General features: G+C 34.2%; 2 protein-coding genes across 9 annotated transcripts in view; one reads left to right on the top strand and one right to left on the bottom strand.

Moving 5' to 3' along the window:
- LOC134697966 (probable proline--tRNA ligase, mitochondrial) overlaps positions 1-26,369 on the top strand; it is a 105,469-nt gene that overhangs the window by 3,104 nt on the left and 75,996 nt on the right. For all 8 annotated transcript variants that reach the window (XM_063560253.1, XM_063560296.1, XM_063560288.1 and 5 more), the window contains exons 2-6: positions 734-897; positions 3,045-3,222; positions 3,922-3,995; positions 18,244-18,327; positions 19,071-19,143. In XM_063560253.1, coding sequence (XP_063416323.1) covers positions 742-897; positions 3,045-3,222; positions 3,922-3,995; positions 18,244-18,327; positions 19,071-19,143 — 565 coding nt within the window. In that variant the 5' untranslated portion in view covers positions 734-741. The remainder of the gene's footprint in view (positions 1-733; positions 898-3,044; positions 3,223-3,921; positions 3,996-18,243; positions 18,328-19,070; positions 19,144-26,369) is intronic.
- Positions 8,475-16,973, bottom strand: LOC134697956 (uncharacterized). Its single transcript, XM_063560244.1, has 2 exons — positions 16,877-16,973; positions 8,475-12,230 (listed from the first exon to the last, which is right to left on the bottom strand). The coding sequence occupies exon 2, from the start codon at positions 12,225-12,227 to the stop codon at positions 10,542-10,544; it is 1,686 nt and encodes a 561-aa protein (XP_063416314.1). The 5' UTR covers positions 12,228-12,230; positions 16,877-16,973; the 3' UTR covers positions 8,475-10,541.

The raw sequence follows: 26,369 nt of genomic DNA, 5'->3' as shown, positions 1-26,369 counted from the left end.
TGCTCTGTGCAATATGCTTTTTGCTATCTGCCGTTTTCTCTCTACCTTCGAAAATATAGTTTAACATGTGACTATCCCTAAACGAATCAAATTTGTTAAAATATACGGATTAATAATATAACATTATAGTTTCTCAACCACAAATTATGACATGCTCAGCATTTGAATGGAAGTGACAATGCCCCTAAAGGCTCGAATAATGTTATCTAAAACCAGAGTTTTTGACGGAATTGCATCAAACTTGTTGAAAGTTGTATATTTGAACCAAACACGCTGCCAAGTACAAAATGTATGCAGAGCATAAATATTTCAATTTGATATAATTTGACTTAAATAAATCAATTTTTATCTGATAATGTAATTTTTTTTAATGGAAATTGGCCAAATATGGTAAATCACTGGAATGCAGTTATTAATTAACTTTTGAACTTTTACTCCTTTTAATCCCTTTGGTAGGCTAAAACAATAACAAGAATGATTTAATTTATGAAATCAGCTAATGCGCAATATCACCCGCCGCATGGACACAAGGGACTGCACTGTACATATCATTTTATAGCTTTGTGGTGATATTTTGAAACTTGCAAACATTCTGTAACCATCAGAGAAATTCCTTCCAACTCATATATATATATATATATAATTGAGTGACTTTTTACTGAGTAACTTCCCTTACCCCTTGTCTTAATTGTATTTTTTAAAGCAACACATCAATGTTTCTGTATATTTGTAGATCTCACCATGTTATTCAGAAGTATCATATTACAAGGAAGACAATGGTTTCTGTTGACAGACAGTCCGAGGAGGTACAGACACAGGAAATATGTTAGCCAGCTGTTTCAAAATCTACAGAAAATTCCACCACAAGATTCACAGTTACACTGCAAAAGTCATAAGGTAATAGGTCTTGTTGTATAATTGCACTGAAGTGCATATTGTTTAGTTAAAAAAAAACCTTTACAGGGTTTCCCCATGGTCAATTATTTTTTTTGCCACCTCTTTCGCCAAAACAATATATTTTTCGCCACTTTTTTATTTTTTTCGCCAAGAAACACAAATATATTTTTCTTTTAAATTTTCTTTTTTTCCAGCCCTCCCCCTAAATAAAAGTGGTTTTTGCAACAAAGCGAAGCATCTTATCACTTGGAGTTGATCCCTTGTGTAAGGTGTAGTCATTACATTGAAGGGTTACTCTCATGCCAACCTTTTCAATAGATTTCTTCATAACGACAGTTTTCTTTTCTAGACCATCGTAAATAAGTAAAACTAAACGCTTGAAACATGTGTGTCACTGAAACAACTTTGAAGTACCCACTCAAATCAATGATCTATATGAAAGTTAATTGATAAAGTTTTAAATCAGAGACCTTTCTTGTTTTTGAACATTTTTCGTCATAACAACAATGTTCTTTTCTGGACTATCATTAAAAGAAGGAGAGGAAGCGTAAAAATTTTGCTTCAAACACATGCGTCTCAGAGTGGTTAATTAATCCCTTTTGTGACATGTGACAGAAGCCATTTAATCATATCATTTTGTCATATCATACAATCAACACCTTTATTAATTAGTCCTTTGATGTCGATAGCTATGAATGCGATCAGCTGATTATTGATTTTCCGTCAAAATCTTAAAAGAGTTCAAGGTGAATTCCGAGTATTGTCTGATCGGTAAAGTTGGTAAAGTCAGAGAAACCCGAAAAAAGTAAATAAACAAGATGGCTGAAAATAAATCGTTATATATATTTCTTTCGCCAAATTCTTTCAACAATGACGAATTTTAATCGCCACAATCATTATTTTTCGCAAATTGTGAAAATGGCGGCCGCCAGCGGAAACCCTGCCTTTATCTGTGTAAACTTAAGTGGAATATGCCCTACCCCCATCCCAACCCCCATTAAAGAAACACAACAAAAAAATTTATTTGCCAGTGATTGTTGTTTGCTTACATGTGTTACATGTACATAGATAAAGGAAGATGTGATATGAGTGTCAATGAGACAACCCTCCATCCAAGTCACAATTTATTAAAGTAACCACATAGGTCAAGGTACTGCCTTCAATACAGAGTCTAGGCTCATATTTGTTATTCTTTCATTTTTTGTACATAAATTAGGCCATTAGTTTAATCGCTTGAAATGTTTTACATAGTCATTTAGGGGCCTTGTATAGCTGACTATGCTGTGTGAGCTGTGCTCATTGTTGAAGGCTGTATGGTGACCTATAGTTGTTCATTTCTGTGTCATTTTGTTCTCTTGTGGAGAGTTGTCTCATGGACAATCATACCACATTTTCTTTTTTCTAGCCAGTCAGTCAATATTTATAAAGAGGCCTTTTTGCAGATAAAATTGCCTGATCCTTTTTTGCAGACTTACTAATTCTTATACATCATTGGCTTTCAAGTACTTGGCGTTGACCATTCCTGATGAAGTCTAATCAAGAAAAGTACTTTGGACACATGCAATTTATAAAGTTTTGTTTTCACTTAACTCAATTTTTGTTCTGTACTTTACTCACTTTATGTTCTTTTCTTTACTCACTTTATGTTCTGTACTTAACTCAATTTGTGTTCTGTACTTTACTCAATTTGTGTTCTGTACTTTTCTCACTTTGTGTTCTGTACTTTACTCACTTTGTGTTCTGTACTTTACTCAATGTATATTCTGTACTTTACTCACTTTATGTTCTGTACTTTACTCAATGTATGTTTTGTACCACACTCACTTTATGTTCTGTACTTTACTCAATGTATGTTTTGTACTTTACACAATTTATGTTCTGTACTTTAATCAACTGTACTTTACTCAATTTATGCTCTTTACTTTACTGAATGTATGTTTTGTACTTTACTCAATTTATGTTCTGTACTTTACTCAATTTATGTTCTGTACTTTACTCACTGTATGTTCTGTACTTTGCTAGAACAAAGAGTAGGAGTTGGAACTGATTCTTAGATGCTTTGAGGGTGTTTCAGAAATTATTCAAGTCATGAATCTACAAGAAATATTTGCCACAACAATCTCTCAATCAATCTTTATTTATTTAAGTTGATGATCTACAATGACATAATACAGAACTGTCATCCTGGAGGTTTCCATTTACTACCACTGGGTCAACGTGTCCTTGAGAAACTTATAAAGGTCATTGATAAAGAACTGGATACTATTGGTGCACAGAAGATTTGTATGCCGACACTTGCTTTAGCCAGCTTATGGAAGAAAACAGGTACAAAAAAATCACTTTGAAAATTTTTAAAGTAGAGTTTATGTGGACAAAAACCAAACTGTTTTAGCTGACATGGCCTTAAGGGCTTTATGAGATGTTGCATCCCTCATCTTGTATTCTTTTGTTTTCTGGTAATTTATCAAAAGTCCTCTCTGAAATTACTACATGTATAAGGGGAGGTCCTGATTCTGTAACTCAGGGCTTAAAAACATGATACCCCAAGTTCCCTAATTTAAAGAAATTTAAGTTCTGACATCCTGAAATTAAAAAAAAAAGAATTCCCAGATCCTGAAAGAATCAATCCCAAGCTTAAAAACACTGATCCCAGAGTCCCAATGAAGGTCTGACCCAGTTCCCCTCCCCAAAGCAAAGGCTCCTTGTTGAAGACTGTACTTTGACCTATCATGGTTAACTTTTACAAATTGTGACTTGGAAGCAGAGTTGTCTCATTGACATTCATACCACATCTTCTAATATCTATGAAGACAAAAAAAAAGTTGACACAATCATTCCTATGGTATCTAGTTTCAAAAATGTGTCAGGTGAACCAGCAAACAAACAAAAATTACCAACATGACCACAATGGCTAAAAATAGAACAAAGGCAGTAAAATGGTAGCATTGTCTTTTTCTTGTCAAATGATATTTATAAAGAAAATCTGAATATTTTAAGTTGATTTTTCATTTATCTTTTTTTCAGACAGATGGGATTCTGCAGGTGCTGAATTATTCAGATTAAAAGACCGACACAAACAAGATTACTGTTTAGGACCGGTGAGTTCTTTTGTCCTTCTTTTAACAGATTCGAGATTTATCATCATAATCTATTTAGGATGGGTGAGTTCTTTAGAACACAGTCCTTTAACAGATTCAAAATTGTTAAAGATATACCTGGACTTACGCAGAAGGTCACTAACAGGTCTTCAAGGTAGTGAAAAATTCCCGCACCCAGAGGAGGGCTTCAGCTGGCCCCTAAACAAAAATGTGTACAAACATGTTTAATTGTACTACATTCTGTATATGCATGTCCCAAGTCAAGAGCCTGTTACACAGAGGTTGCCATTGTTTGCTGTCTGTCATGTCCCAAGTCAAGAGCCTGTTACACAGAGGTTGCCATTGTTTGCTGTCTGTCATGTCCCAAGTCAAGAGCCTGTTACACAGAGGTTGCCATTGTTTGCTGTCTGTCATGTCCCAAGTCAAGAGCCTGTTACACAGAGGTTGCCATTGTTTGCTGTCTGTCATGTCCCTAGTCAAGAGCCTGTTACACAGAGGTTGCCATTGTTTGCTGTCTGTCATGTCCCTAGTCAAGAGCCTGTTACACAGAGGTTGCCATTGTTTGCTGTCTGTCATATCCCAAGTCAAGAGCCTGTTACACAGAGGTTGCCATTGTTTGCTGTCTGTCATGTCCCAAGTCAAGAGCCTGTTACACAGAGGTTGCCATTGTTTGCTGTCTGTCATGTCCCAAGTCAAGAGCCTGTTACACAGAGGTTGCCATTGTTTGCTGTCTGTCATGTCCCAAGTCAAGAGCCTGTTACACAGAGGTTGCCATTGTTTGCTGTCTGTCATGTCCCTAGTCAAGAGCCTGTTACACAGAGGTTGCCATTGTTTGCTGTCTGTCATGTCCCTAGTCAAGAGCCTGTTACACAGAGGTTGCCATTGTTTGCTGTCTGTCATATCCCAAGTCAAGAGCCTGTTACACAGAGGTTGCCATTGTTTGCTGTCTGTCATGTCCCAAGTCAAGAGCCTGTTACACAGAGGTTGCCATTGTTTGCTGTCTGTCATGTCCCAAGTCAAGAGCCTGTTACACAGAGGTTGCCATTGTTTGCTGTCTGTCATGTCCCTAGTCAAGAGCCTGTTACACAGAGGTTGCCATTGTTTGCTGTCTGTCATGTCCCTAGTCAAGAGCCTGTTACACAGAGGTTGCCATTGTTTGCTGTCTGTCATGTCCCAAGTCAAGAGCCTGTTACACAGAGGTTGCCATTGTTTGCTGTCTGTCATGTCCCAAGTCAAGAGCCTGTTACACAGAGGTTGTCATTGTTTGCTGTCTGTCATGTCCCAAGTCAAGAGCCTGTTACACAGAGGTTGCCATTGTTTGCTGTCTGTCATGTCCCAAGTCAAGAGCCTGTTACACAGAGGTTGCCATTGTTTGCTGTCTGTCATGTCCCAAGTCAAGAGCCTGTTACACAGAGGTTGCCATTGTTTGCTGTCTGTCATGTTCCAAGTCAAGAGCCTGTTACACAGAGGTTGCCATTGTTTGCTGTCTGTCATGTCCCAAGTCAAGAGCCTGTTACACAGAGGTTGCCATTGTTTGCTGTCTGTCATGTCTCAAGTCAAGAGCCTGTTACACAGAGGTTGCCATTGTTTGCTGTCTGTCATGTCTCAAGTCAAGAGCCTGTTACACAGAGGTTGCCATTGTTTGCTGTCTGTCATGTCCCAAGTCAAGATGTTACACAGAGGTTGCCATTGTTTGCTGTCTGTCATGTCCCAAGTCTGTCCCAAGTCAAGAGCCTGTTACACAGAGGTTGCCATTGTTTGCTGTCTGTCATGTTCCAAGTCAAGAGCCTGTTACACAGAGGTTGCCATTGTTTGCTGTCTGTCATGTCCCAAGTCAAAAGCCTGTTACACAGAGGTTGCCATTGTTTGCTGTCTGTCATGTCCCAAGTCAAGAGCCTGTTACACAGAGGTTGCCATTGTTTGCTGTCTGTCATGTCCCAAGTCAAGATGTTACGCAGAGGTTGCCATTGTTTGCTGTCTGTCTGTCCCTAGTCAAGAGCCTGTTACACAGAGGTTGCCATTGTTTGCTGTCTGTCTGTCCCAAGTCAAGAGCCTGTTACACAGAGGTTGCCATTGTTTGCTGTCTGTCATGTCCCAAGTCAAGAGCCTGTTACACAGAGGTTGTCATTGTTTGCTGTCTGTCATGTCCCAACTCAAGAGCCTGTTACACAGAGGTTGCCATTGTTTGCTGTCTGTCATGTCCCAAGTCAAAAGCCTGTTACACAGAGGTTGCCATTGTTTGCTGTCTGTCATGTCCCAAGTCAAGAGCCTGTTACACAGAGGTTGCCATTGTTTGCTGTCTGTCATGTCCCAAGTCAACAGCCTGTTACACAGAGGTTGCCATTGTTTGCTGTCTGTCATGTCCCAACTCAAGAGCCTGTTACACAGAGGTTGCCATTGTTTGCTGTCTGTCATGTCCCAAGTCAAGAGCCTGTTACACAGAGGTTGCCATTGTTTGCTGTATGTCATGTCCCAACTCAAGAGCCTGTTACACAGAGTTTGCCATTGTTTGCTGTCTGTCATGTCCCAAGTCAAGAGCCTGTTACACAGAGGTTGCCATTGTTTGCTGTCTGTCATGTCCCAACTCAAGAGCCTGTTACACAGAGGTTGCCATTGTTTGCTGTCTGTCATGTCCCAACTCAAGAGCCTGTTACACAGAGGTTGTCATTGTTTGCTGTCTGTCATGTCCCAAGTCTGTCCCAAGTCAAGAGCCTGTTACACAGAGGTTGCCATTGTTTGCTGTCTGTCATGTCCCAAGTCAAGAGCCTGTTACACAGAGGTTGCCATTGTTTGCTGTCTGTCTGTCCCTAGTCAAGAGCCTGTTACACAGAGGTTGCCATTGTTTGCTGTCTGTCTGTCCCAAGTCAAGAGCCTGTTACACAGAGGTTGCCATTGTTTGCTGTCTGTCATGTCCCAAGTCAAGAGCCTGTTACACAGAGGTTGCCATTGTTTGCTGTCTGTCATGTCCCAACTCAAGAGCCAGTTACACAGAGATTGCCATTGTTTGCTGTCTGTCATGTCCCAACTCAAGAGCCTGTTACACAGAGGTTGCCATTGTTTGCTGTCTGTCATGTCCCAAGTCAAGAGCCTGTTACACAGAGGTTGCCATTGTTTGCTGTCTGTCATGTCCCAAGTGAAGAGCCTGTTACACAGAGGTTGCCATTGTTTGCTGTCTGTCATGTCCCAAGTCAAGAGCCTGTTACACAGAGGTTGCCATTGTTTGCTGTCTATCATGTCCCAAGTGAAGAGCCTGTTACACAGAGGTTGCCATTGTTTGCTGTCTGTCATGTCCCAAGTGAAGAGCCTGTTACACAGAGGTTGCCATTGTTTGCTGTCTGTCATGTCCCAAGTCAAGAGTCTGTTACACAGAGGTTGCCATTGTTTGCTGTCTGTCATGTCCCAAGTCAAGAGCCTGTTACACAGAGGTTGCCATTGTTTGCTGTCTGTCATGTCCCAACTCAAGAGCCTGTTACACAGAGGTTGCCATTGTTTGCTATCTGTCTGTCATATTTGTTTTTGTTTAATAGTTTTGAACAAAAGACATGCATTTGTTTTCTTATTTAAATTGTTTACAACTATCTTATTTCATTTCTGGTGGATGGTTGTCTTATTGATACTTATACCACATATTCTCATTTTTACATAAAGAGAAACTTTCCATGGCCAATATCATGTTGTGTTGCTGATGTTGACTTCATATACTTATTTCAATACTATGTCATTGAACTTATGGATTTGTTGTTCAATGGTTGTCGTTTGTTGATGTTGTTCATAAGTGTTTTTGGTTTCTAATCTTTTATATAGATTAGACTTGGTTTTCCCATTTGAATGGTTTTACATTTGTCATTTTGGGATCCTTTGCTGTTCGGTGTGAGCTAAGGCTACATGTAATGGCCGTACCTTGACCTATAATTGTTAACTTTTTACACATTGTGACTTGAATGGAGAGTTGTTTCATTGGCACCCTTACCACATCTCATGATGCTGCATGATTTTTTATGTGATAGTCAGTTAAAGAGCTCACCAAAGCTCATGTTTTCTCTGTTATTATGTATATATATGCCGACTCTAAATAAAATTTACTTACTTACTTACTTACTTAACTTACTATCTTTTTATTTCTATTTGATAATCCCCTTGGTTTCTTCTCTCTCTCTTTTACATCTTTTGTTGCTATGTGTGTCATTAAGTTGACCCAAAGTCATATCTGTATTCTTCTAGATATCTTTTTGTGGTTCATGTAATTTGGATTGCTGACAGTTTCCCCACATGATCATTTTAGTATGCTTTAAGATGTCTTAATGTGTTTTATGTGTTGTTGATGTTGACCTCACAATTGTTTCAGTACTGTCAAAGATGTTTTTACTTTTGTTTTAATGTTTTTGTTTGTATGTTGATTTTGACACAATATATTTATGGTTTTATGTGTTGTTGGGGTCCCTATGTTTACCATTTTAATATACTAACAAACTCAAGGAATGAAATTAAACTATTTATTGATAATTTTAAGAAAAAATGTTAATACATAAGTTTAAAAATGATATTGGGGACAAAAAATGTTTGAATAAAAAGCCTGAATAACTGAACTCCAAAATGAAAGGGGAAATAACTGTTGTGATTTGTACTTTTGACTGAAATTAGTATACTGTATTTAAATCTAGAAATAGGAATTATATGAATACCAAATTATTTGTAGTGAATTATTCTGTAAAAAAATGTAAAAACAAATTCAAAGTATTTGGATAAGTTATCAAAACTGTGTTTCAGAAAACAAGAAAATTGAAAAGTGAAAACCATTTTAAAATAATTTAAGGGTAGAACATATAGAAAGTGTATTTAGCACTGTTAGGAATTATCTAATACTGAGATATGGACAATTTTTTTTTTAGAATGAGGTTAAGTTGTGAAAATAGAAATATATATATACATCATCTTAAAACTGCAGTTGTAAGGTTAACCAGGTATAAATACATATATTATATTATATATGAATGACAAGACATGCATCAACACTCTTTCATACAAATGTACCGGATTGTCAATTAATAAAGATTACAGTGCAAAATATACATATTACATATATTTAAAAATGTAAATACACATCCAAGGAAAGCATAACAAAATCTAGATAATAAATATCCCCAGTTGCCAGATTAAAGTACTGAAAATTCATAAATTATTGCGAGGATTTTATTATTGCAAAAAATGCGACAGAGTTGTAAACGCAATAATTTAAACTCGCATTTTGAAACATTTAATATGAATTAAACTGGATTTTTCTCAAAATCGTAAAAAATAATAATAAATGCACGCAATAATTTATGAATTTACAGTAAGTAAGTAGGTAAATTATTTATTATAGTGACAGGTGTAAATATGTACAGATTATAAACATATAATATATGATTAAGAAATAATTCATGGAAGCCATAGATTTGTTGGAAATTTACACATGGCCTTGGCCTTGATATTCGAATTTTATCTTGAGCGTTAGCCATGTGTAAATTTATAACAAATCTATGGCTTCTATAATTATTTTGAATAGAACAATAATAGATAGATAACAGAACAAAGACGGTCAATAAAAAAAATGAGGCGAGGGTAGGTATGCCGAAAGTGTGGCTATTCTTTTTTAATCCCTGTTAGGTAAAGCTGTCAAACATGAATATGTAGCTTGCATCAAATATATCAGAAATTACCGCTAGAAAAAATGTGTTCAATTCTTTTAACCCTCAAACCCAACATTTGCCATTTGTGATTTACATGTTTTTCTTGTAAGCTACCATCAAATCCGACATTTGCCATTTGTGATTTACATGTTTTTCTTGTAAGCTACCATCAAATCCGACATTTGCCATTTGTGATTTACATGTTTTTCTTGTAAGCTACCATCAAATCCGACATTTGCCATTTGGGATCTGCTGTAATTGACCCAAACTTTAAATCATTTCCGGATAGGACCCAAAGTTCTGGATCGCATCAATAGAGGTATTAAAAAAAAATGTTCAAATTTAAAGCAATAAAATTTTCACAGTCAGGAGGATTTTCAAGGGTAGGTCGGTAAACTGCAAACAAACAATATTTTAATTTAAGCCCAACACTCCAGGCTCCACCAGGTATAGGTAGTTTTTTCTGTAGTTTGCCATCAGAAGTAAGTAGGTTAACTTCACCAAACTCTTCCACTACTATAACTCTTCCATCCATCAGACAAGTTATGTCAGTAATATCTTTTGAATTAAATTATCCATATATATGCAAATATATTTCATTTCATTTTTCTGGCCATTTCAAAAAGTAATATTTAGTTTATGATTCATTCATGTCATTTGTGAAACAAACAAAAAAATATTTGATTGATCTAAAATATTTTCTAATTTTCATTTAAACTATATTTATTGTACACATGAAATTTTGTTCTATATTGTGACCAAAACACACAGAACCTAAATCTACTGCTACTAAAGATTTGCTATTCTAGTTGTATAAATATATAATTTGTTGCAGATTCATAGAAAAGTAATATCCTTTGAATCCCCAGTGTGTATTTTATCCCACAGATAAATTGAATTTTGCCAAGTATGTGCCATTGAAATCACATATAAAACCTGAAGACTCATTTTGTGTAAAACAAATACACTGAGGCTCCACCAGTCCATCCTCTTCACCAATCAGTACTTTACTATTCTGTCCATCTTTTGATATTACTATTATTCTATCAGATTCATGGTCTGCTACAATGATGTTACCATAAGTATCTATACAAAGTCCTCTTGGTCCTGTTAAATCCTGTGTATATCTCCAGATCTGTTTACCTGATTCATCCACACAGTTTACTGCATTTCCATGATAGTCACTATAGATTACTCTGTCATTACAGTAAACAAGGTTCTTCAGGTCTGATTCACTCTCAACTGGTATTGACTTCGGTGTATTTCCTTCCAAGTCTATAATACGGATTTCATCATTACTTAAACCTACAGCCAGAGAATTAGAGAATGATAAACCATAGCATTGTTTGTCTAATGTGATAACTTTGGTAACTGTTTTATTCTCCATATTGATAATCTTTATGGCTTTCTCCTTAGGATAAGTTATGGCTATAGTGTTCTGATTGATCTGTGTGACACAGTAGGCTTTACCAGGTATAGGTAACTGTTTCTGTAGTTTGCCATCACAAGTAAGTAGATTAACTTTCCCTTTCATTCCCACAACTATAACTCTGCCATCCATCAGACAAATCATGTCATTGATATACTTCTCTGATTCCATGTTGATCTCTATCTTTGTCTCTATATTCATGGTCATGTTGTTTATGTTGGATTGTTCTCGTGATTCTACTTGTGCTTTCCTCCTCAGGCTTGTTTCTATAGTCAAGTCTGTTTCTGTTTTAACAACCATTATTTCTCCTAAAGATTCTAGTGATTCTGATTTCTTCAATATCTTTGATATTTCATCATTTTGTTTCATTTTGATGCTAAATTCTTTTGCCCTCTCATCATCTTCCAGATCGTCAACATATCGCTGACATTGATGTACTTGTTGTTCAATCTGATGAACACTTAGAAATGATTGGAGTTTTGAGGCATGTGGTAATACTGCATGTAATTGGTCTTGCATTTTCTTTAAGTTTTTCTGTTTTCCTTTAATATCAGTAATGAAATCTGATGCTTCTGATTTTACCTGGTTTAAGATAGTTTCTGCCTCATTGCATAACTTCTTCTCTAGGCGGGTTAAATGACTATTCATTTCCTTTCGAATTTTAACAACGAAATCTTGTATGCTTTCATATTCTCGTTCACCTCTTGCTATGTTTTTAGATTTGTTAGTAACTAATTTTTCCAGAAAATTATTGATTGAGTTAATTTGTTTCTCTAATGATTGTTTTGATTGGTCAGTATTGGTTTTTTCCACAACACCAACTAAACTTTCTATTTCTGTACATTTTGAATGATTAGTGGAAATACATTGATCACAGCAAGGCATTAAATGACTAGGACAGTACCTTTTGAGTTGTTGACTGTGTATGTCACATTCTGTATTGATAGCTTGGATGGAGGGTTTATAACTTTTGATATCAATAGTCTTATGATCACGTGTTCCATTGGATCTTTTATGATGACCAGAACATGTTGAACATAATCCTTCATCACAGTTGTAACACCAGATGTCAGCTTTAGTGTTTACTTTTCCTTTTTGACAAGGTCCACATGGTATAGGTTTACTGGATGCCATTACCTGAACATATACAATAAGTAAGTTATCCAACCATGATGACAAGGTCTCAATTGGTAGTGAATAATAAAAGAAAACAAATAACACTAAACACAATAAAGGAATCTACAGGTAAAACTGAACTGTCTTCAACAATGGAAAGCTGCTATATATTTCAAGCCAATGTCGTAAACTGTCTTTATTTCTCCATCTGCCAACATATTCCTAATTTGCAACGTTTTGAAGTTGAATTTGAGTGAGGGGGTGGGGGTGGGGGTGGGGGGATATGTAGCATATTTACCTGACGATATCGGGATATAGGTATTTAGTTGGATCTTAACATGTACTAATGATTTGTTAAAAAACCGGTAGTGATAAAAATAAACAAACAAATGTCGAAATGTTCAGGACTTAATTAAATCTGTATTTGGGTAAGATGATGCAAGCATGGGATTTTTTTGCGTCTTACACTTTGAGAAGAAAATAATATTTAACTACTTTATTAAAATATTGTGTAAAAATGTTAATTATGAGCTATGAAAGTCAAGTGGCTCGCGAATTTTTCTGAGAAAGTTTTGAAAAATTTCAAAGAAATATTTTTAACAGTGGATTAGCTTTAATTAGTCTTCACTATCCTATAGATAAACAACTTTTGGTAATATTTATAATTTAGAATCTTCATTGAAGGTGGAGCACGAATGCACAGTTAATTAATTATATTGATGTGCAAATTGTATGCAAGAGTGACATTCCTTTGTATTATGTGCCGATTCGAAAAAAAAGTTATTCGAGTATTGTCTCCCTTTAACAAGTTCATTATTTTTTAATGCTGAGTTCACACGTAATTCGAATTCGATTGGCATTAACTAATTAGAAATTAGTTTAATTTGCATTTGAAAGGTTTTACGTCCTAACGTCAATTCTAATTCCAATTGCAATGCGCATCAAATTTGCTTTACTGCCCAAACGACTTAACTTTTAATACATATTAACAAAAGCGTATGTCAATTCGAATCAATTCGAATTAAAAAAGAAGAGTGTGTGAACACGATTAGCGAATTTGATTCGCATTAGATTCAATTCAATTCGAATTAAATGTAAGTGTGAACGAGGCATTATAAAGTATAGGTTTCTGATATAATTTTGAATAATTACAAAATGTATCAATTCAATATATTTCAGTTTTTGTTATTGGTGTATCAAAAACATTGATGTACGAATATAATTTTAAAAATTTGAAACGTTTAAAATGATAACATACCAGTATGAAGAACCGTTCAATATTTTTGAAAAACACTATAAATGAAAGTCGGTCAAGGTTGTTAAAAACTTTTATTTGTTGTTGAATTATTTATCTCCCCTTCATGATAGATTGATTTGGAAATTAACCAGAGTTATCTAATATTAATCACAGAGAGGGACTAGCACGCAATTTTTAACTGTAGCTTATTTAACTTTAAAACAATTTTCCACTATAAATGAATGTTACTTTATACAAATATAAGGACTTTGTTAGCTAATTATCTACACATTTTATTAGATATTATGAATTTTTATTACAATAGAATTTATATGCTATACTAAGGATATGTCCCTTACAAATTTTTAAAGTAAAAATAAAACATTAAAATGATTAACAGGAAGTTATTGTCTCAAATAATTAGGGTAGCAAGATTAAGGCTCTTTTGATCATGCTAATCTATGTAGAAGATATAATGTGGTTATCATTTTTTATAAAGTTCCTGTTACAAAACTTTTAAATTTTTCGAAAAAATAAAGATTTTCTTATCCCACGAATAGATTACCTTAGCCGTATTTGGCACAACTTTTCGGAATTTTGGATCCTCAATGCTCTTCAACTTTTTAATTGTTTGGCTTTATAAATGTTTTGATCTGAGCATCACTGATGAGTCTCATGTAGAGGAAACGTGCATCTGACATACTAAAATATAACCCAGGTACCTTTGATAACTATCAAAAGGGATTATAATGTGTTTTTAACCTTACTGTCACGTTTGTTGCTTGCTCAATATGACTCATTAAAGTTCAACCGTAATGAATTTATAGTTTGATACTACCAATCATCTATAAATAAAGATTATAAATTCCTTTTTGTCAAGCCTGCAACTTTTGTTGCAGAAAGCTCGACATAGGGAAAGTGATCTGGCGGCGGCGTTAACTAACATCTTAAAAGCTTTATATTTAGGAAGGTAGAAGACCTGGATGCTTCATACTTTGTATATTGATGCCTCATGTTATGAAGTTTCTGTCAGTCACATGTCCAATGTCCTTGACCTAATTTTCATGGTTCAGTGACTACTTAAAGTAATAGGATAACTATATTTGATATGTGTGTACCTTGCAAGGTCCTTAAGCCTGTCAGACAGTTTTTACTTGACCTCAACCTCATTTCATGGATAAGTGAACAAGGTTAAGTTTTGGTGGTCAAGTCCATATCTCAGATACTATAAGCAATAGGTCTACTATATTTGGTGTATAGAATAACTATAAGGTGTACATGTCCAACTGGTAGGTGTCATCTGACCTTGACCTCACTTTTATGCTTCAGTGGTTATAGTTATGTTTTTGTGTTTTTGTCTGTTTTTCATATACTGTTTGCTATAGGTCTTCCTAATTTGGTGTATGGAATGATTGTAAGGTGTACATGTCTAGCTGGTAGGTGTCATCTGACCTTGACCTCATTTTCATGGTAACTCAGTGGTCAAAGTTAAGTTTTTGAGTTTTGGTCTTATTATCTAACACTATATGCAATAAGACAACTATAGTTGTTGTATGGAAATATTTAATGATCTATATGTCAGTCGCTCAGACTTAATTTGACCTTGACCTCATTTTCACGGTTCTTTGCTCAGTGTTAAGTTTTTATGTTTTGGTCTGTTTTTCTTACTATAAGCAATATGTCAACTATATTTGTTGTATGGAAGAATTTCTATCTGTACATGTCTGCCTGACATGGTTCATTTGACCTTGACCTCATTTTCATGGTTCATTGATAAATTTTTAGTTTTTGTGGTAAATGTTAAGTTTATGTGACAGTTGTAATAAAGCTTTATATTTAGGACTATAAACATAATATCAATGATATAGTAAAGAAGGCAAGACATTTCAGCGTGTGCACTCTTGTTATAAATTGACACTGTTCATAAACTTGGTATAGATTCATTTATGGTCCTCATCCTTTGAATCTTTGAAATATTGGCAGATGTTTAATTTTCCCCATTTTTCACTTCTTACACAGAAAATAGCAAAAAAAAAGAACTGCAAAACTGAGAAGCAATTAAAATAGCCCTGTACAAAAACAATGAAGAGGATACTGCTATATAGGTCGTGTCAATTATGTAAAGTTGTCAGTAAATTAATTCAATGTCAATGTCATACAAGTGAGAGGTTTAGCTAGCTTTTAAACCAGGTTTAATTCATCATTTTCTACATATGAAAATGACTGTACCACACTAGGAATATGACAGTTGTTATCAATTTGTTTGATGTGTTGGAATTTTTTTTTTTTATCATTTGATTAGGGACTTTTTGTTTTGTTTTTCCTTGGAGTTAATTACTTTTTGTGATTTTACTTCATGCAAACTCAAGTTATGGTACAGCATTTGCAAAATTAACTTCACAATTAAAGTGTCGTAATTCTGAAACGGAAAAACAGAAAGTAAAAAAAAATATTAGAGCTTCCTTTTATCAATCTCAACAATTGTTTAAAGTTTTAAGGAAATCAATCCAAGCATGATTTTCAGTTCAAAAATTGTGTCTTATGTTGTGAATATTCATACTTGTGAAGAATAACATATATTGAACATCCTACATGATTTATCTGCACAATCTAGTTTTATGAACATGGAGGTTTTATATTTTTACTGAATACAATGCATGTTATTTAAGAGATAACTGTATTGTATTTGAAGCTTTGAGGACGTCCATCGGTAGTTTTACTGTCGCAAATTTAGTTTACCTGGCGACGCGGAGCGGAGACAGGTAAACGGGTATTTGCGACAGTAAAACTACCGATGGACGTCCGAAAAGCTTCAAATACAATACAGTTATCTCTATTCTAATGCAAAACAAGTTTATAATAAAATTTCATTCATTATTTCAGTATAAAATCTTCATTAAAGAAAATTCCGCGAAAAGATGTTATCTTCTTTGGTCCCTACACTAGGTGACGCCATAGGTATGCTTCCGGCGTCAAACATAAACACCGGGCGTTTTCTGGCTTCTGTGCCGCTTCAGAATGTAATAAAATTTGATAAAAAGAATTTTTTTAGGCGCAACAAGTGAGTTTTTTGTTTATTATTGTAGAAATAACATGCCAATACATTCCGAAATTCAAAATGTCGGCTTCCTTAGTTACAGACAAGGAGATAGAGAATTTTACGCTTGCTGCCATCCAATCAGAACAATTGTTACAAAATAATTGCATTAGAATTTTAATTTTAAGTGCACAATTGGGATTATCTGCACATGCATGAAATATTTTTTAGTGGATGTAAAAACAATCAATCACTGACCATTAAAGTATTCTTGTCTCATTATCATTTTAATTGCTTTGTAGTGTTAACAGGAAAACTTCAGCACTACAAATAAATATCTATAGTTTCTAAAGTCAAATTACACTTGCACTTTAATTACATTTTTGTATTTACCTGTTGATGTTGTTGATGACAAAAGTTAAATCAGTTATTGCAACTAAATGTCCTTCACTGTGTCCTCAAATGTACATTAACAACGAAGTTAATTAGGATATGTGCATACCTGTTTCAGGTATTTAATTAAATATTTAAATGGCAGTAATATACCTGACCTAGACAAACTGTAAGATACTGATCAGATCTTTGTTAGAGGGATTTAATTTTATAGTTTGAGTACATCTGTATTATTTTACTTGTATAAAACAATAAATATAATATTTCTTTTCTAAAGAACTAAAATATCAACATGTCTTGGATGAAGTGGAATACAAGCTCTGATGAACTTTTTGTATGTAGGAAATATTTCCCTTTAATATGTCCATCATAGAAGATTGCAATGTATGCACTATTATATAAGCTTTAATAATTATTGAATTTTTATAAAATTTATAGTTTTTCTCCAATGAACAAGAAATAAAATGAAAAATAGAATTCTAGGTGATCTCACAACCAAATTAAGTACATCATTTTGGGTTTATAATGCTGTTAGACAATATAATATGTGAGGTGATAAGGTTCATTTAAACTCTGTGTCACATATCAGTTAACAAGAAAGGGACTGGCTCAAAGTAGCAAATTTTCAGCCTACACTGAACTAGATTATGATACATCTTTGCATCTAAGTACCTGGTATACATGTATGTGACATTCAAGAAAATATATAAGTTGGAAGAATTTTTAATTTTCAGAAATGTATATTTCACATCCAATTTTTCATTGTAATATTCTTTACAAAGCACAGAAATGTCAGTATTCACCACAAAAACTAGCAAAACCTTTAAACAGACTTATTAAGATAGGATATATTTACAATAGTTGTCAGGTCATTAAAGATTGCATATTAATGTGCGTTTGTTTTCCTATATTGGCTAGAGGTATAGGGGGAGGGTTGAGGTCTCTAAAAACATGTTTAACCCATCTGCAATTTTGCGCCTGGAGCCTCTGGCCTTTGTTAGTCTTGTATGATTTTGAATTTTAGTTTCTTGTGTATAATTCGGAGTTTAGTATGACGTCCATTATCACTGAACTAGTATGCATATTTGTTTAGGGTCCAGCTGAAGGACGCCTCCGGTTGGGGGAGTTTCCCGCTGCATTGAAGACCCATTGGTGGCCTTATTGGTCAGGTTGTTGTTGCTATGTTACATTCCCCATTCCCATTCTCAATTTTGTACATAACGTGAAGATAAAGTTTTTCACCAAGAGTACTAATACTAATGCAAAAAAGACTTTAACAATCTAATCTATATATCTTACAGTTTGAGCCAAAATGATATTTCTAGATTAATGAAGAATTAAATAAAATGTATAATTTCTATTTTTAGACACATGAAGAATTGGTGACAGATTTGATATCAAAAATGGGGAATAATTTATCGTATAAAAAATTACCAGTCAGATTATATCAGGTAATCTTTAGTAGTATTCAAAGATGGGGAACTATTTATCATACAATAATTACCAGTCAGATTATATCAGGTCTACTGAATTATTACTGTTTGAGTTTTCATAATGCATTGAATTTATCATCTTGAAAACCATAATATTTATGATAAAGAGATGACAAAATTTAAAGAAGAAAACCAACCTCTGATAAAGCAATTTATTGTCATTCTCTATAAGAGTTGTTTCCCTTTTATCCTTTTTATGTTTTTAGGTAAGATCTTGAAAATATAACAGATAGAGAAAAACTTTAAAGCTGCAAAAATAATCAGCAAAACAAAATATACAATAGGTCAATACATGTATGTTCCTAATTGTCAGTTGAATCCTCATAGAAGATATCACCCTTCAACAATTATTCAGTCAGTCAGTCAGTTAGTCAGTCAGTCAGTTAGTCAGTCAGTTAGTCAGTCAGTCGTGTATTGTTTAATCATGACAATAAACAAATCAAGTTATGGTCCTGGAAATTTCACTCAAATAATAAGTTTTTTTGGTGATTTGGTAATTTGGTGATTGGTAAATAGTTCTATCATGACAAGTTACAGATCAAGTTCTATTTTTTCCCGATTTTAATCATTCTGTGCACAGCTATGGTCCTTAGACTTAAAACCTGAAGATTTAATGAAGATTTTAAACTAAATATCATTTGACCTCTGCATTATGTAGACTATTGCTATTAAGGTTATGATGTATAATCTACTCTTTACAGATATCCAGAAAATTTAGAGATGAGATGCATCCTAGGCATGGCCTTTTAAGAAGTAGAGAATTTGAAATGAAAGGTAATATTTCAATAAATAACATGCTTACAACTACACAAAAAAACATTTAAATATTATATCGTTTCATCTCAGCCTCTAGTATTAAGTGTTCTACAACTAATCTGTCAGTGCTCTTAACTAGTTCATTAACTACTATTAAAGAGCTTATCATAAATGTTGTAATAAAATATATGAACATAGTGGTATAAACCATTTTTGGAGTGTAAAAAACTCTTTGGATGTTTTAGATAAATTGCGGGCTTTTGATGGTCCCTTTGATTCTGTTAATAGATTTTATTTTTCTACTCTTTACATTACACTTCCTCACTATCTTATTAAACAACAGTTTTCCTATTTAATTAAATGGTCGTTTGGTAAAGCTGAATGTAGATATATTTTTTTGCAACTCATTTAAAGCCTTCTTCTCTAATGAGAAAGGTAAATATGATAGATATACTTACTGGAGGTGTGATGAGATGATTGAAGCTGTTAATTTTCTCCCTGATAATATTTATTTACGTTTCGGCAACAAAGTTTATCGACAGGTTGTAGGTATCCCCATGGGCACTAATTGTACCCCTTTAATAGCAGACTTGTTTTTGTACTGTTACGAATCACAGTTTATGACTAAACTCAGTAAAGACCCGTCAAAATTGCATTTAATTGATAAATTCAACAACACTTACCGTTATCTTGATGATATTTTTTCGTTAAATAATCAAGAATTTTCTCAATATACTGCTGAAATTTACCCCAAGGAACTTACTTTAAATAAATCAAAAGTATTCGGTAATAACTGTCCTTTCCTGGATTTAGATATTTCGGTTTTAAACGGGAAACTCCACACTAAAATTTACGACAAAAGAGACGATTTTTCGTTCCTTATTGTCAATTTTTCATTTTTCCATTTTTAGATGGTGATGTTCTTTTGGCACCATCTTACAGTGTTTATATTTCACAGCTTGTTCGCTATGCCGTGTCTGTTGTGACGTTTTTGATTTTAATGAACGCAACCTATTACTGGTAAATTATTAAACCAGGGATATCTTTACCATAAATTACTTAAAACCTTTACTAAATTTTTCCATAGTTATAAAGATTTGGTTTTGAAGTTTGGTTGTACCTGTATTATTTCAAACGGGATAGCACATCCTCATTTTTACGGAAATGTTGTTAACCGTGCCCGGAAATTTAGAAATGATCCATGTTAACTTGTCACTCCTTTAGATAAACTTATTCTAAAAGGTTACCTATTCAACACTGTAATAAGATCATTGAATATTGTTTTAATTGGTATAAATATTGATTTTATTATCAGTAGATTAAAAGCTAACTAAATATTACTAGTATGTTATCTACAATCTGTCGATACCTGTAACTTGGAATTGCCTAAGGTCATGTATTTCTCTGGCTGTTTATGACGTCTTTACACTAAATCCATTGGATGTTGGATGTGTACGGATTGATAGTTTAGTCTTAGATGCATAATTTTTAGGCAGTTAAGCTGCCTTATGCGAGCACCCTAGCTTTGTGTTCTACCCAATAAATGCTGAAATATGTGCCATTGTTATTATCTAGCTGGATGTTCTGTTATTTATAACTAATTGGGCAGTTTTTTCATACTTTTAATTCTTGATTACAAAAAATATGATCAGAAAAACCTTAAATGATCGTCGATTTATCCAAAAGTTTTGAAGTTGCACATAGGAAGTAGGGCACATTAGGAATCTTTATGTAGTTTATTATCCCCTGAGATTTTGGCTAAGCTGTCAAAGAACAAATGTATGAAATGTTTAATCGCCGAAAATCTCTAAAGACAAGTAGTTTAAATTTCCCATATGGCAAAAGTCGTAGGAATATTGTTTGTCGTCAATACGTAGTCAACTACGTCAGTAGTTTGTAATAAAATAAGTTCCACTGTTTTTGCTGTTGGTGGCAATTTTAAATTATAAGACGAAATTTTTGTATCTTTTCAATTTGGAGGCAGGGGTTCAAATTAGCAGTTGTCAGAGGTCTGCGACCTTCCACTTTTGCAGTCGGACTTTCGACTTGGTTACTAGCTACGCTCGACATGCCCGACTTGAGAGGAAATAAAAAAATAACTTTGCAAACCTTTTTACCAAAGCCTCCTAATAAACGATCTCAAAACTTGTTTTTAGCATTATTATTCATGACAGCAATGTTCATTTTGTTCAACCGCTAGCTTTATACAGAAAATCGCCGACAAATAATGTGTAAATACAAAATGGCTGACATGAGAAGAAAATTACAATATCGGATCCAATTCCGGAAGCGAATATGGGTAATTCCGGGTTTTGGCGATCTTTGAACTATAAAAAAAATCAGACAAATTACAAATACATCTTTGCATGTTAAATAAATATAAACACTAGAATTGAAAACCAAAAGATATATGTAAAAGAATGAAAACACAGAAAATATTTTGTACTGAAACTCAAAATTACTCTGACAAATTTTAATGTCAAAATCCAATACAATGTGAGTCTTTGTGACAGCTGGGAACAGTATATCTAACAATATATATGGTCCTGGTGACAGTATAAATTGTCTTTATCAGTAATAAATGTTGATAAAGCAAGTTAGATGCTTTTAAAGTGTAAACATATTACTGCAATTTCAATGGGTATTTTTTTTCTCAATTTTGATGGGTCAGTTAAAATAGCTGGAAGTTTCTTATTTTACACATATAGTGCAACTAGATTATATGATATCTGAATGTAAGTAAATCATATGATATGTATGTGGAGTCCTTTGGGGCACTCTACCCCCTCCTGTTTGATAACTTTGAAATGGATGAGATCCCCACCTCTCAACCATATACATTCAGGTATGGGACTATATAACTAATCAAACGAAATATAGGTGAAGTCCCTAGGGTCACCGACCACCTCCTGCTTGAGAACTTGGAAACAGTCGAGATCCCCACCCCTCAACCATATTTATTTATGTATGGGACAATATAACCAATCAAATGAAATACAGGGGAGTCCCTGGGGTCACCCCACCCCTCCTGTTTGCGAACTTTGAAACAGTCGAGATCCCCACACCTAAACCATATATATTCATGTATGGCACAATATAATAAATCAAATGAAATATAGGGGGAGTCCCTGTTGGTCATCCCACCCCTCCTGTTTGAGAACTTGGAAACGGTCGAGATCCCCACCCCTAAACCATATATATTCATGTATGGGACAATATAACAAATCATATAAAATATAGGTGGAGTTTTTGGGGCCACTCTACCCCTTCCTGTTTGAGAATTTTGAAAACGGTTGAGATCCCAATCCATAAACCATATATATTCATGTATTGGACAATATAACAAATCAAATGAATTATAGGGGGAGTCCCTATGGTCACTGCACCCTCCTGTTTGAGAACTTGGAAACAGTCGAGATCCTCACCCCTTAACCATATATACTGATGTATGGGACTAAATAACAAATCAAATAAAATATAGGGGGAGTCCCTGCCGTCACCCCACCCCTCCTGTTGTTCGAGAACTTGGAAACAGTCAAGATCCCCACCTTTAAATTAAACCATACTAGAACACACCCGCGAAATCGCGGGCATTCAGAGCGTAGTTTAAAGTATGTAAAGTGTTGTTAGAAGAATTTTGTAAAATATTGAATGACTGCAGAATTTCAGCAAAAGTATCATATTAGGTTATTGGTGACAGGAAGATGTTTTTTTTATCCCTCCTTTATTTCTAAATTCCCAGTTTTTGGTTTTTCTATCAATTTACATTGTCATTTCAGGCAATCATACCTCATCTTCTTGTTTTTTTGTAATCAATGAATTTTGCATAGGTGGAATCAAGGGGGGGGGGGGGGGGGGGGCTGTGAGGCCCGCCCCCTTTTCGTGTGAAAAATTTGATTGATTCTATAGGGAATCACTGAAGCATGACCCAGCAGCCCCCCTCGCCCCTTCTTGGGTCAGTCAGCGTCCCCCTTTTTACAAAAAGTTCTGGATCCGCCACTGGTTTGTAAAAGATTTAATGACTGGAAAATTTCAGAAAAGGTATCAAAAGTTCACATGAATAAATTTTACGCTTATCTGTATATTATGAACAGTCATTAATTACTATATAAATGAAGTGTATTTACTCTCAATTCTAAGTTTACTAATTGATCCATAGTGGTCATTGATATAGTATACAGACCCTCTCTATTTAATAAACTCTGTGACAGCCATGGATAGTTAACTTGAAAATGATAGCAGATAGAATTCTGAAAATACACTTTATTCGTAGTATATGTATGTTCAAAGTATACAGAAAAACGCAAACCGGAAGTCTAATCTGACTTAAAATTTCGTCCAATGACAGGACAATATCCGGATGCCTTTTTTCTCGTTTTTCTCCCAAAACAACTCAATCTGAATAATCATATGAATGGATGACAAATGCGACTATGCACTGTACCTATAGGACACAGAAGCGTGTTGACTAATTTATTGTGGAAAGAAGAGAAGCGACACCCAAAATGAGGTCTTCTCGTTTAATAGTATAGATATTTTCATGTATGGGACACAAAAACTAATCAAATGAAATATAGGGAGAGTCCTAAAGGTCACCCTACCAAATCCTGTTTGATAACTTGGAAACAGATGAGATCCCCACCCCTCAACCATATATATTCATGTATTGGACAATATAACAAATCAAATGAAATATAGGGGAAGTCACTGGGGTCCTCACCCCCTCCTGTTTGAAAACTTGATAACGGTCGAGATCCAGACCCCTAAACCATATATATTCATGTATGGGACAATATAAAAAAATCAAATGAAAAATAGGGGTAGTCCCTAGGGTCACCCCACACCCTCTTGTGTGTGTTTTGAGAACCTGTTAAAGATTGAGATACCAACTCCTAAACCATATTCATTCCTGTTTGTCATTTCAAAAAGATTGAATGCCATACAAGGTCAATCTCATAGGCGTCACATATGCATATCACTTTGCTAGACCTAACACCTGTCATTTTATTCCAAACTTTGACATCATGGACTTGGGGTTAAGGTGGGAGTCATTTACATTACTATGGACAGGTCAGTCAGACCTCACCATTGATCCCTCTAGTAGTAAACATTTGTTTGATTTATGTCTCATAACTTTTGTACTATAGAACACAAACTCAGTTTTCTTTCCAGGGAAGCAAGTCCATTCTGTAACTTTTAAAGCTCGTACTAAAGTCAACTTGAACTACTAACAGTCAACTTATACAAACAATTATGATCAACTAGAAGAACTGCAATCATTGCAAATTTGTACCACTGCTGACTCAAGACTCATGACCATGAAAAAAATATACTTGATATATACGTTGCTATTGAAAACCTTGATAAAATATGAATTATTAGCCTTAATGATTTAATTTGATTCATTAAATGAACATAAATGTACAATTACATATGAATATTTAACGTTTGTTCTTTTAAATCTTTAAAAAAAATTGAAGCAACATTAATATTGCCACAGTTTTCATAATTATGTTTGCCTTGGTTTTTGGTTAACTGCCTACAGTGCTTACAGCGCTTTGATTTTATATAATTGGTATCATGTTGGCGTCTGCGTCGTTGGCGTCGTCCGAATACTTTTAGTTTTTCGCACTCTAACTTTAGTAAAAGTGAATAGAAATCTATGAAATTTTAACACAAGGTTTATGACTACAAAAGGCAGGTTGGGATTGATTTTTGGAGTTTTGGTCCCAACATTTTAGGAATAAGGGGCCAAAAAGGGTCCAAATAAGCATTTTCTTGGTTTTCGCATTATAACTTTAGTTTAAGTAAATAGAAATCTATGAAATTTTGACACAAGGTTTATGACCACAAAAGGAAGGTTGGGATTGATTTTGGGAGTTTTGGTTTCAACAGTTTAGGAATTAGGGGGCCAAAAAAGGGCCCAAATAAGCATTTTTCTTGGTTTTCGCACAATAACTTTAGTTTAAGTAAATAGAAATCAATGAAATTTAAACACAAGGTTTATGATCACAAAAGGAACGTTGGTATTGATTTTGGGAGTGAAGGTCCCAACAGTTTAGGAATTAGGGGCCATAAAGGGGCCCAAATAAGCATTTTTCTTGGTTTTCGCACCATAACTTTAGTATAAGTAAAAAGAAATCTATGAAATTTAAACACAAGGTTTATGACCATAAAAGGAAGGTTGGGATTGATTTTGGGAGTTTTGGTCCCAACAGTTTAGGAATAAGGGGCCCAAAGGGTCCAAAATTAAACTTTGTTTGATTTCATCAAAAATTGAATAATTGGGGTTCTTTGATATGCCGAATCTAACTGTGTATGTAGATTCTTAATTTTTGGTCCCGTTTTCAAATTTGTCTACATTAAGGTCCAAAGGGTCCAAAAATAAACTTAGTTTGATTTTAACAAAAATTGAATCCTTGGGGTTTTTTGATATGCTGAATCTAAAAATGTACTTAGATTTTTGATTATTGGCCCAGTTTTCAAGTTGGTACAAAATTAAACTTTGTTTGATTTTATCAAAAATTTAATACTTGGGGTTCTTTGATATGCCAAATCTAACTGTGTATGTAGATTCTTAATTTTTGGTCCTGTTTTCCAATTAGTATACATTAAAGTCAAAAGGGTCCAAAATTAAACTTAGTTTGATTTTAACAAAAATTGAATTCTTAGGCTTCTTTGATATGCTCAATCCTAACATGTACTAAGATTTTTGATTATGGGCCAGTTTTCAAGTTGGTCCAAATCAGGATCCAAAATTATTATATTAAGTATTGTGCAATAGCAAGAAATTTCCAATTGCACAGTACTCAGCAATAGCAAGAAATCTTCAATTGCACAGTATTGTGCAATAGCAAGAAATTTTCAATTGCACAGTATTGCGCAATAGCAAGAAATCTTCAATTGCACAGTATTGTGCAATAGCAAGTATTTTCAATTGCACAGTATTGCGCAATAGCAAGAAATATCTAATTTCACAATATTGTGCAATAGTAAGAAATTTCAATTGGAGTTATCTCTCTTTGTCCAGAATAGTAGTTGAATCAACTTAAATCATTGTTTTATACCATATACAATGTATATTCACTTTTACTACCAACTGATAAATTAAAACAATCTTTACCATTCAGTGATAACAAGCACCTTTTTTACATTTTAATATTTTATGATGTATTTAAATGAGTAGTTATTGTTGCAAACTCCATTAGAAATTTGAATTGAGATCGGTTTTTGGAATAAAGGAA

This window comes from Mytilus trossulus, chromosome 1 (assembly GCF_036588685.1).
Source record: "Mytilus trossulus isolate FHL-02 chromosome 1, PNRI_Mtr1.1.1.hap1, whole genome shotgun sequence".
In the NCBI taxonomy this organism is placed as follows: domain Eukaryota; kingdom Metazoa; phylum Mollusca; class Bivalvia; order Mytilida; family Mytilidae; genus Mytilus; species Mytilus trossulus.
This window is presented reverse-complemented; position numbering and strand designations above follow the sequence as displayed.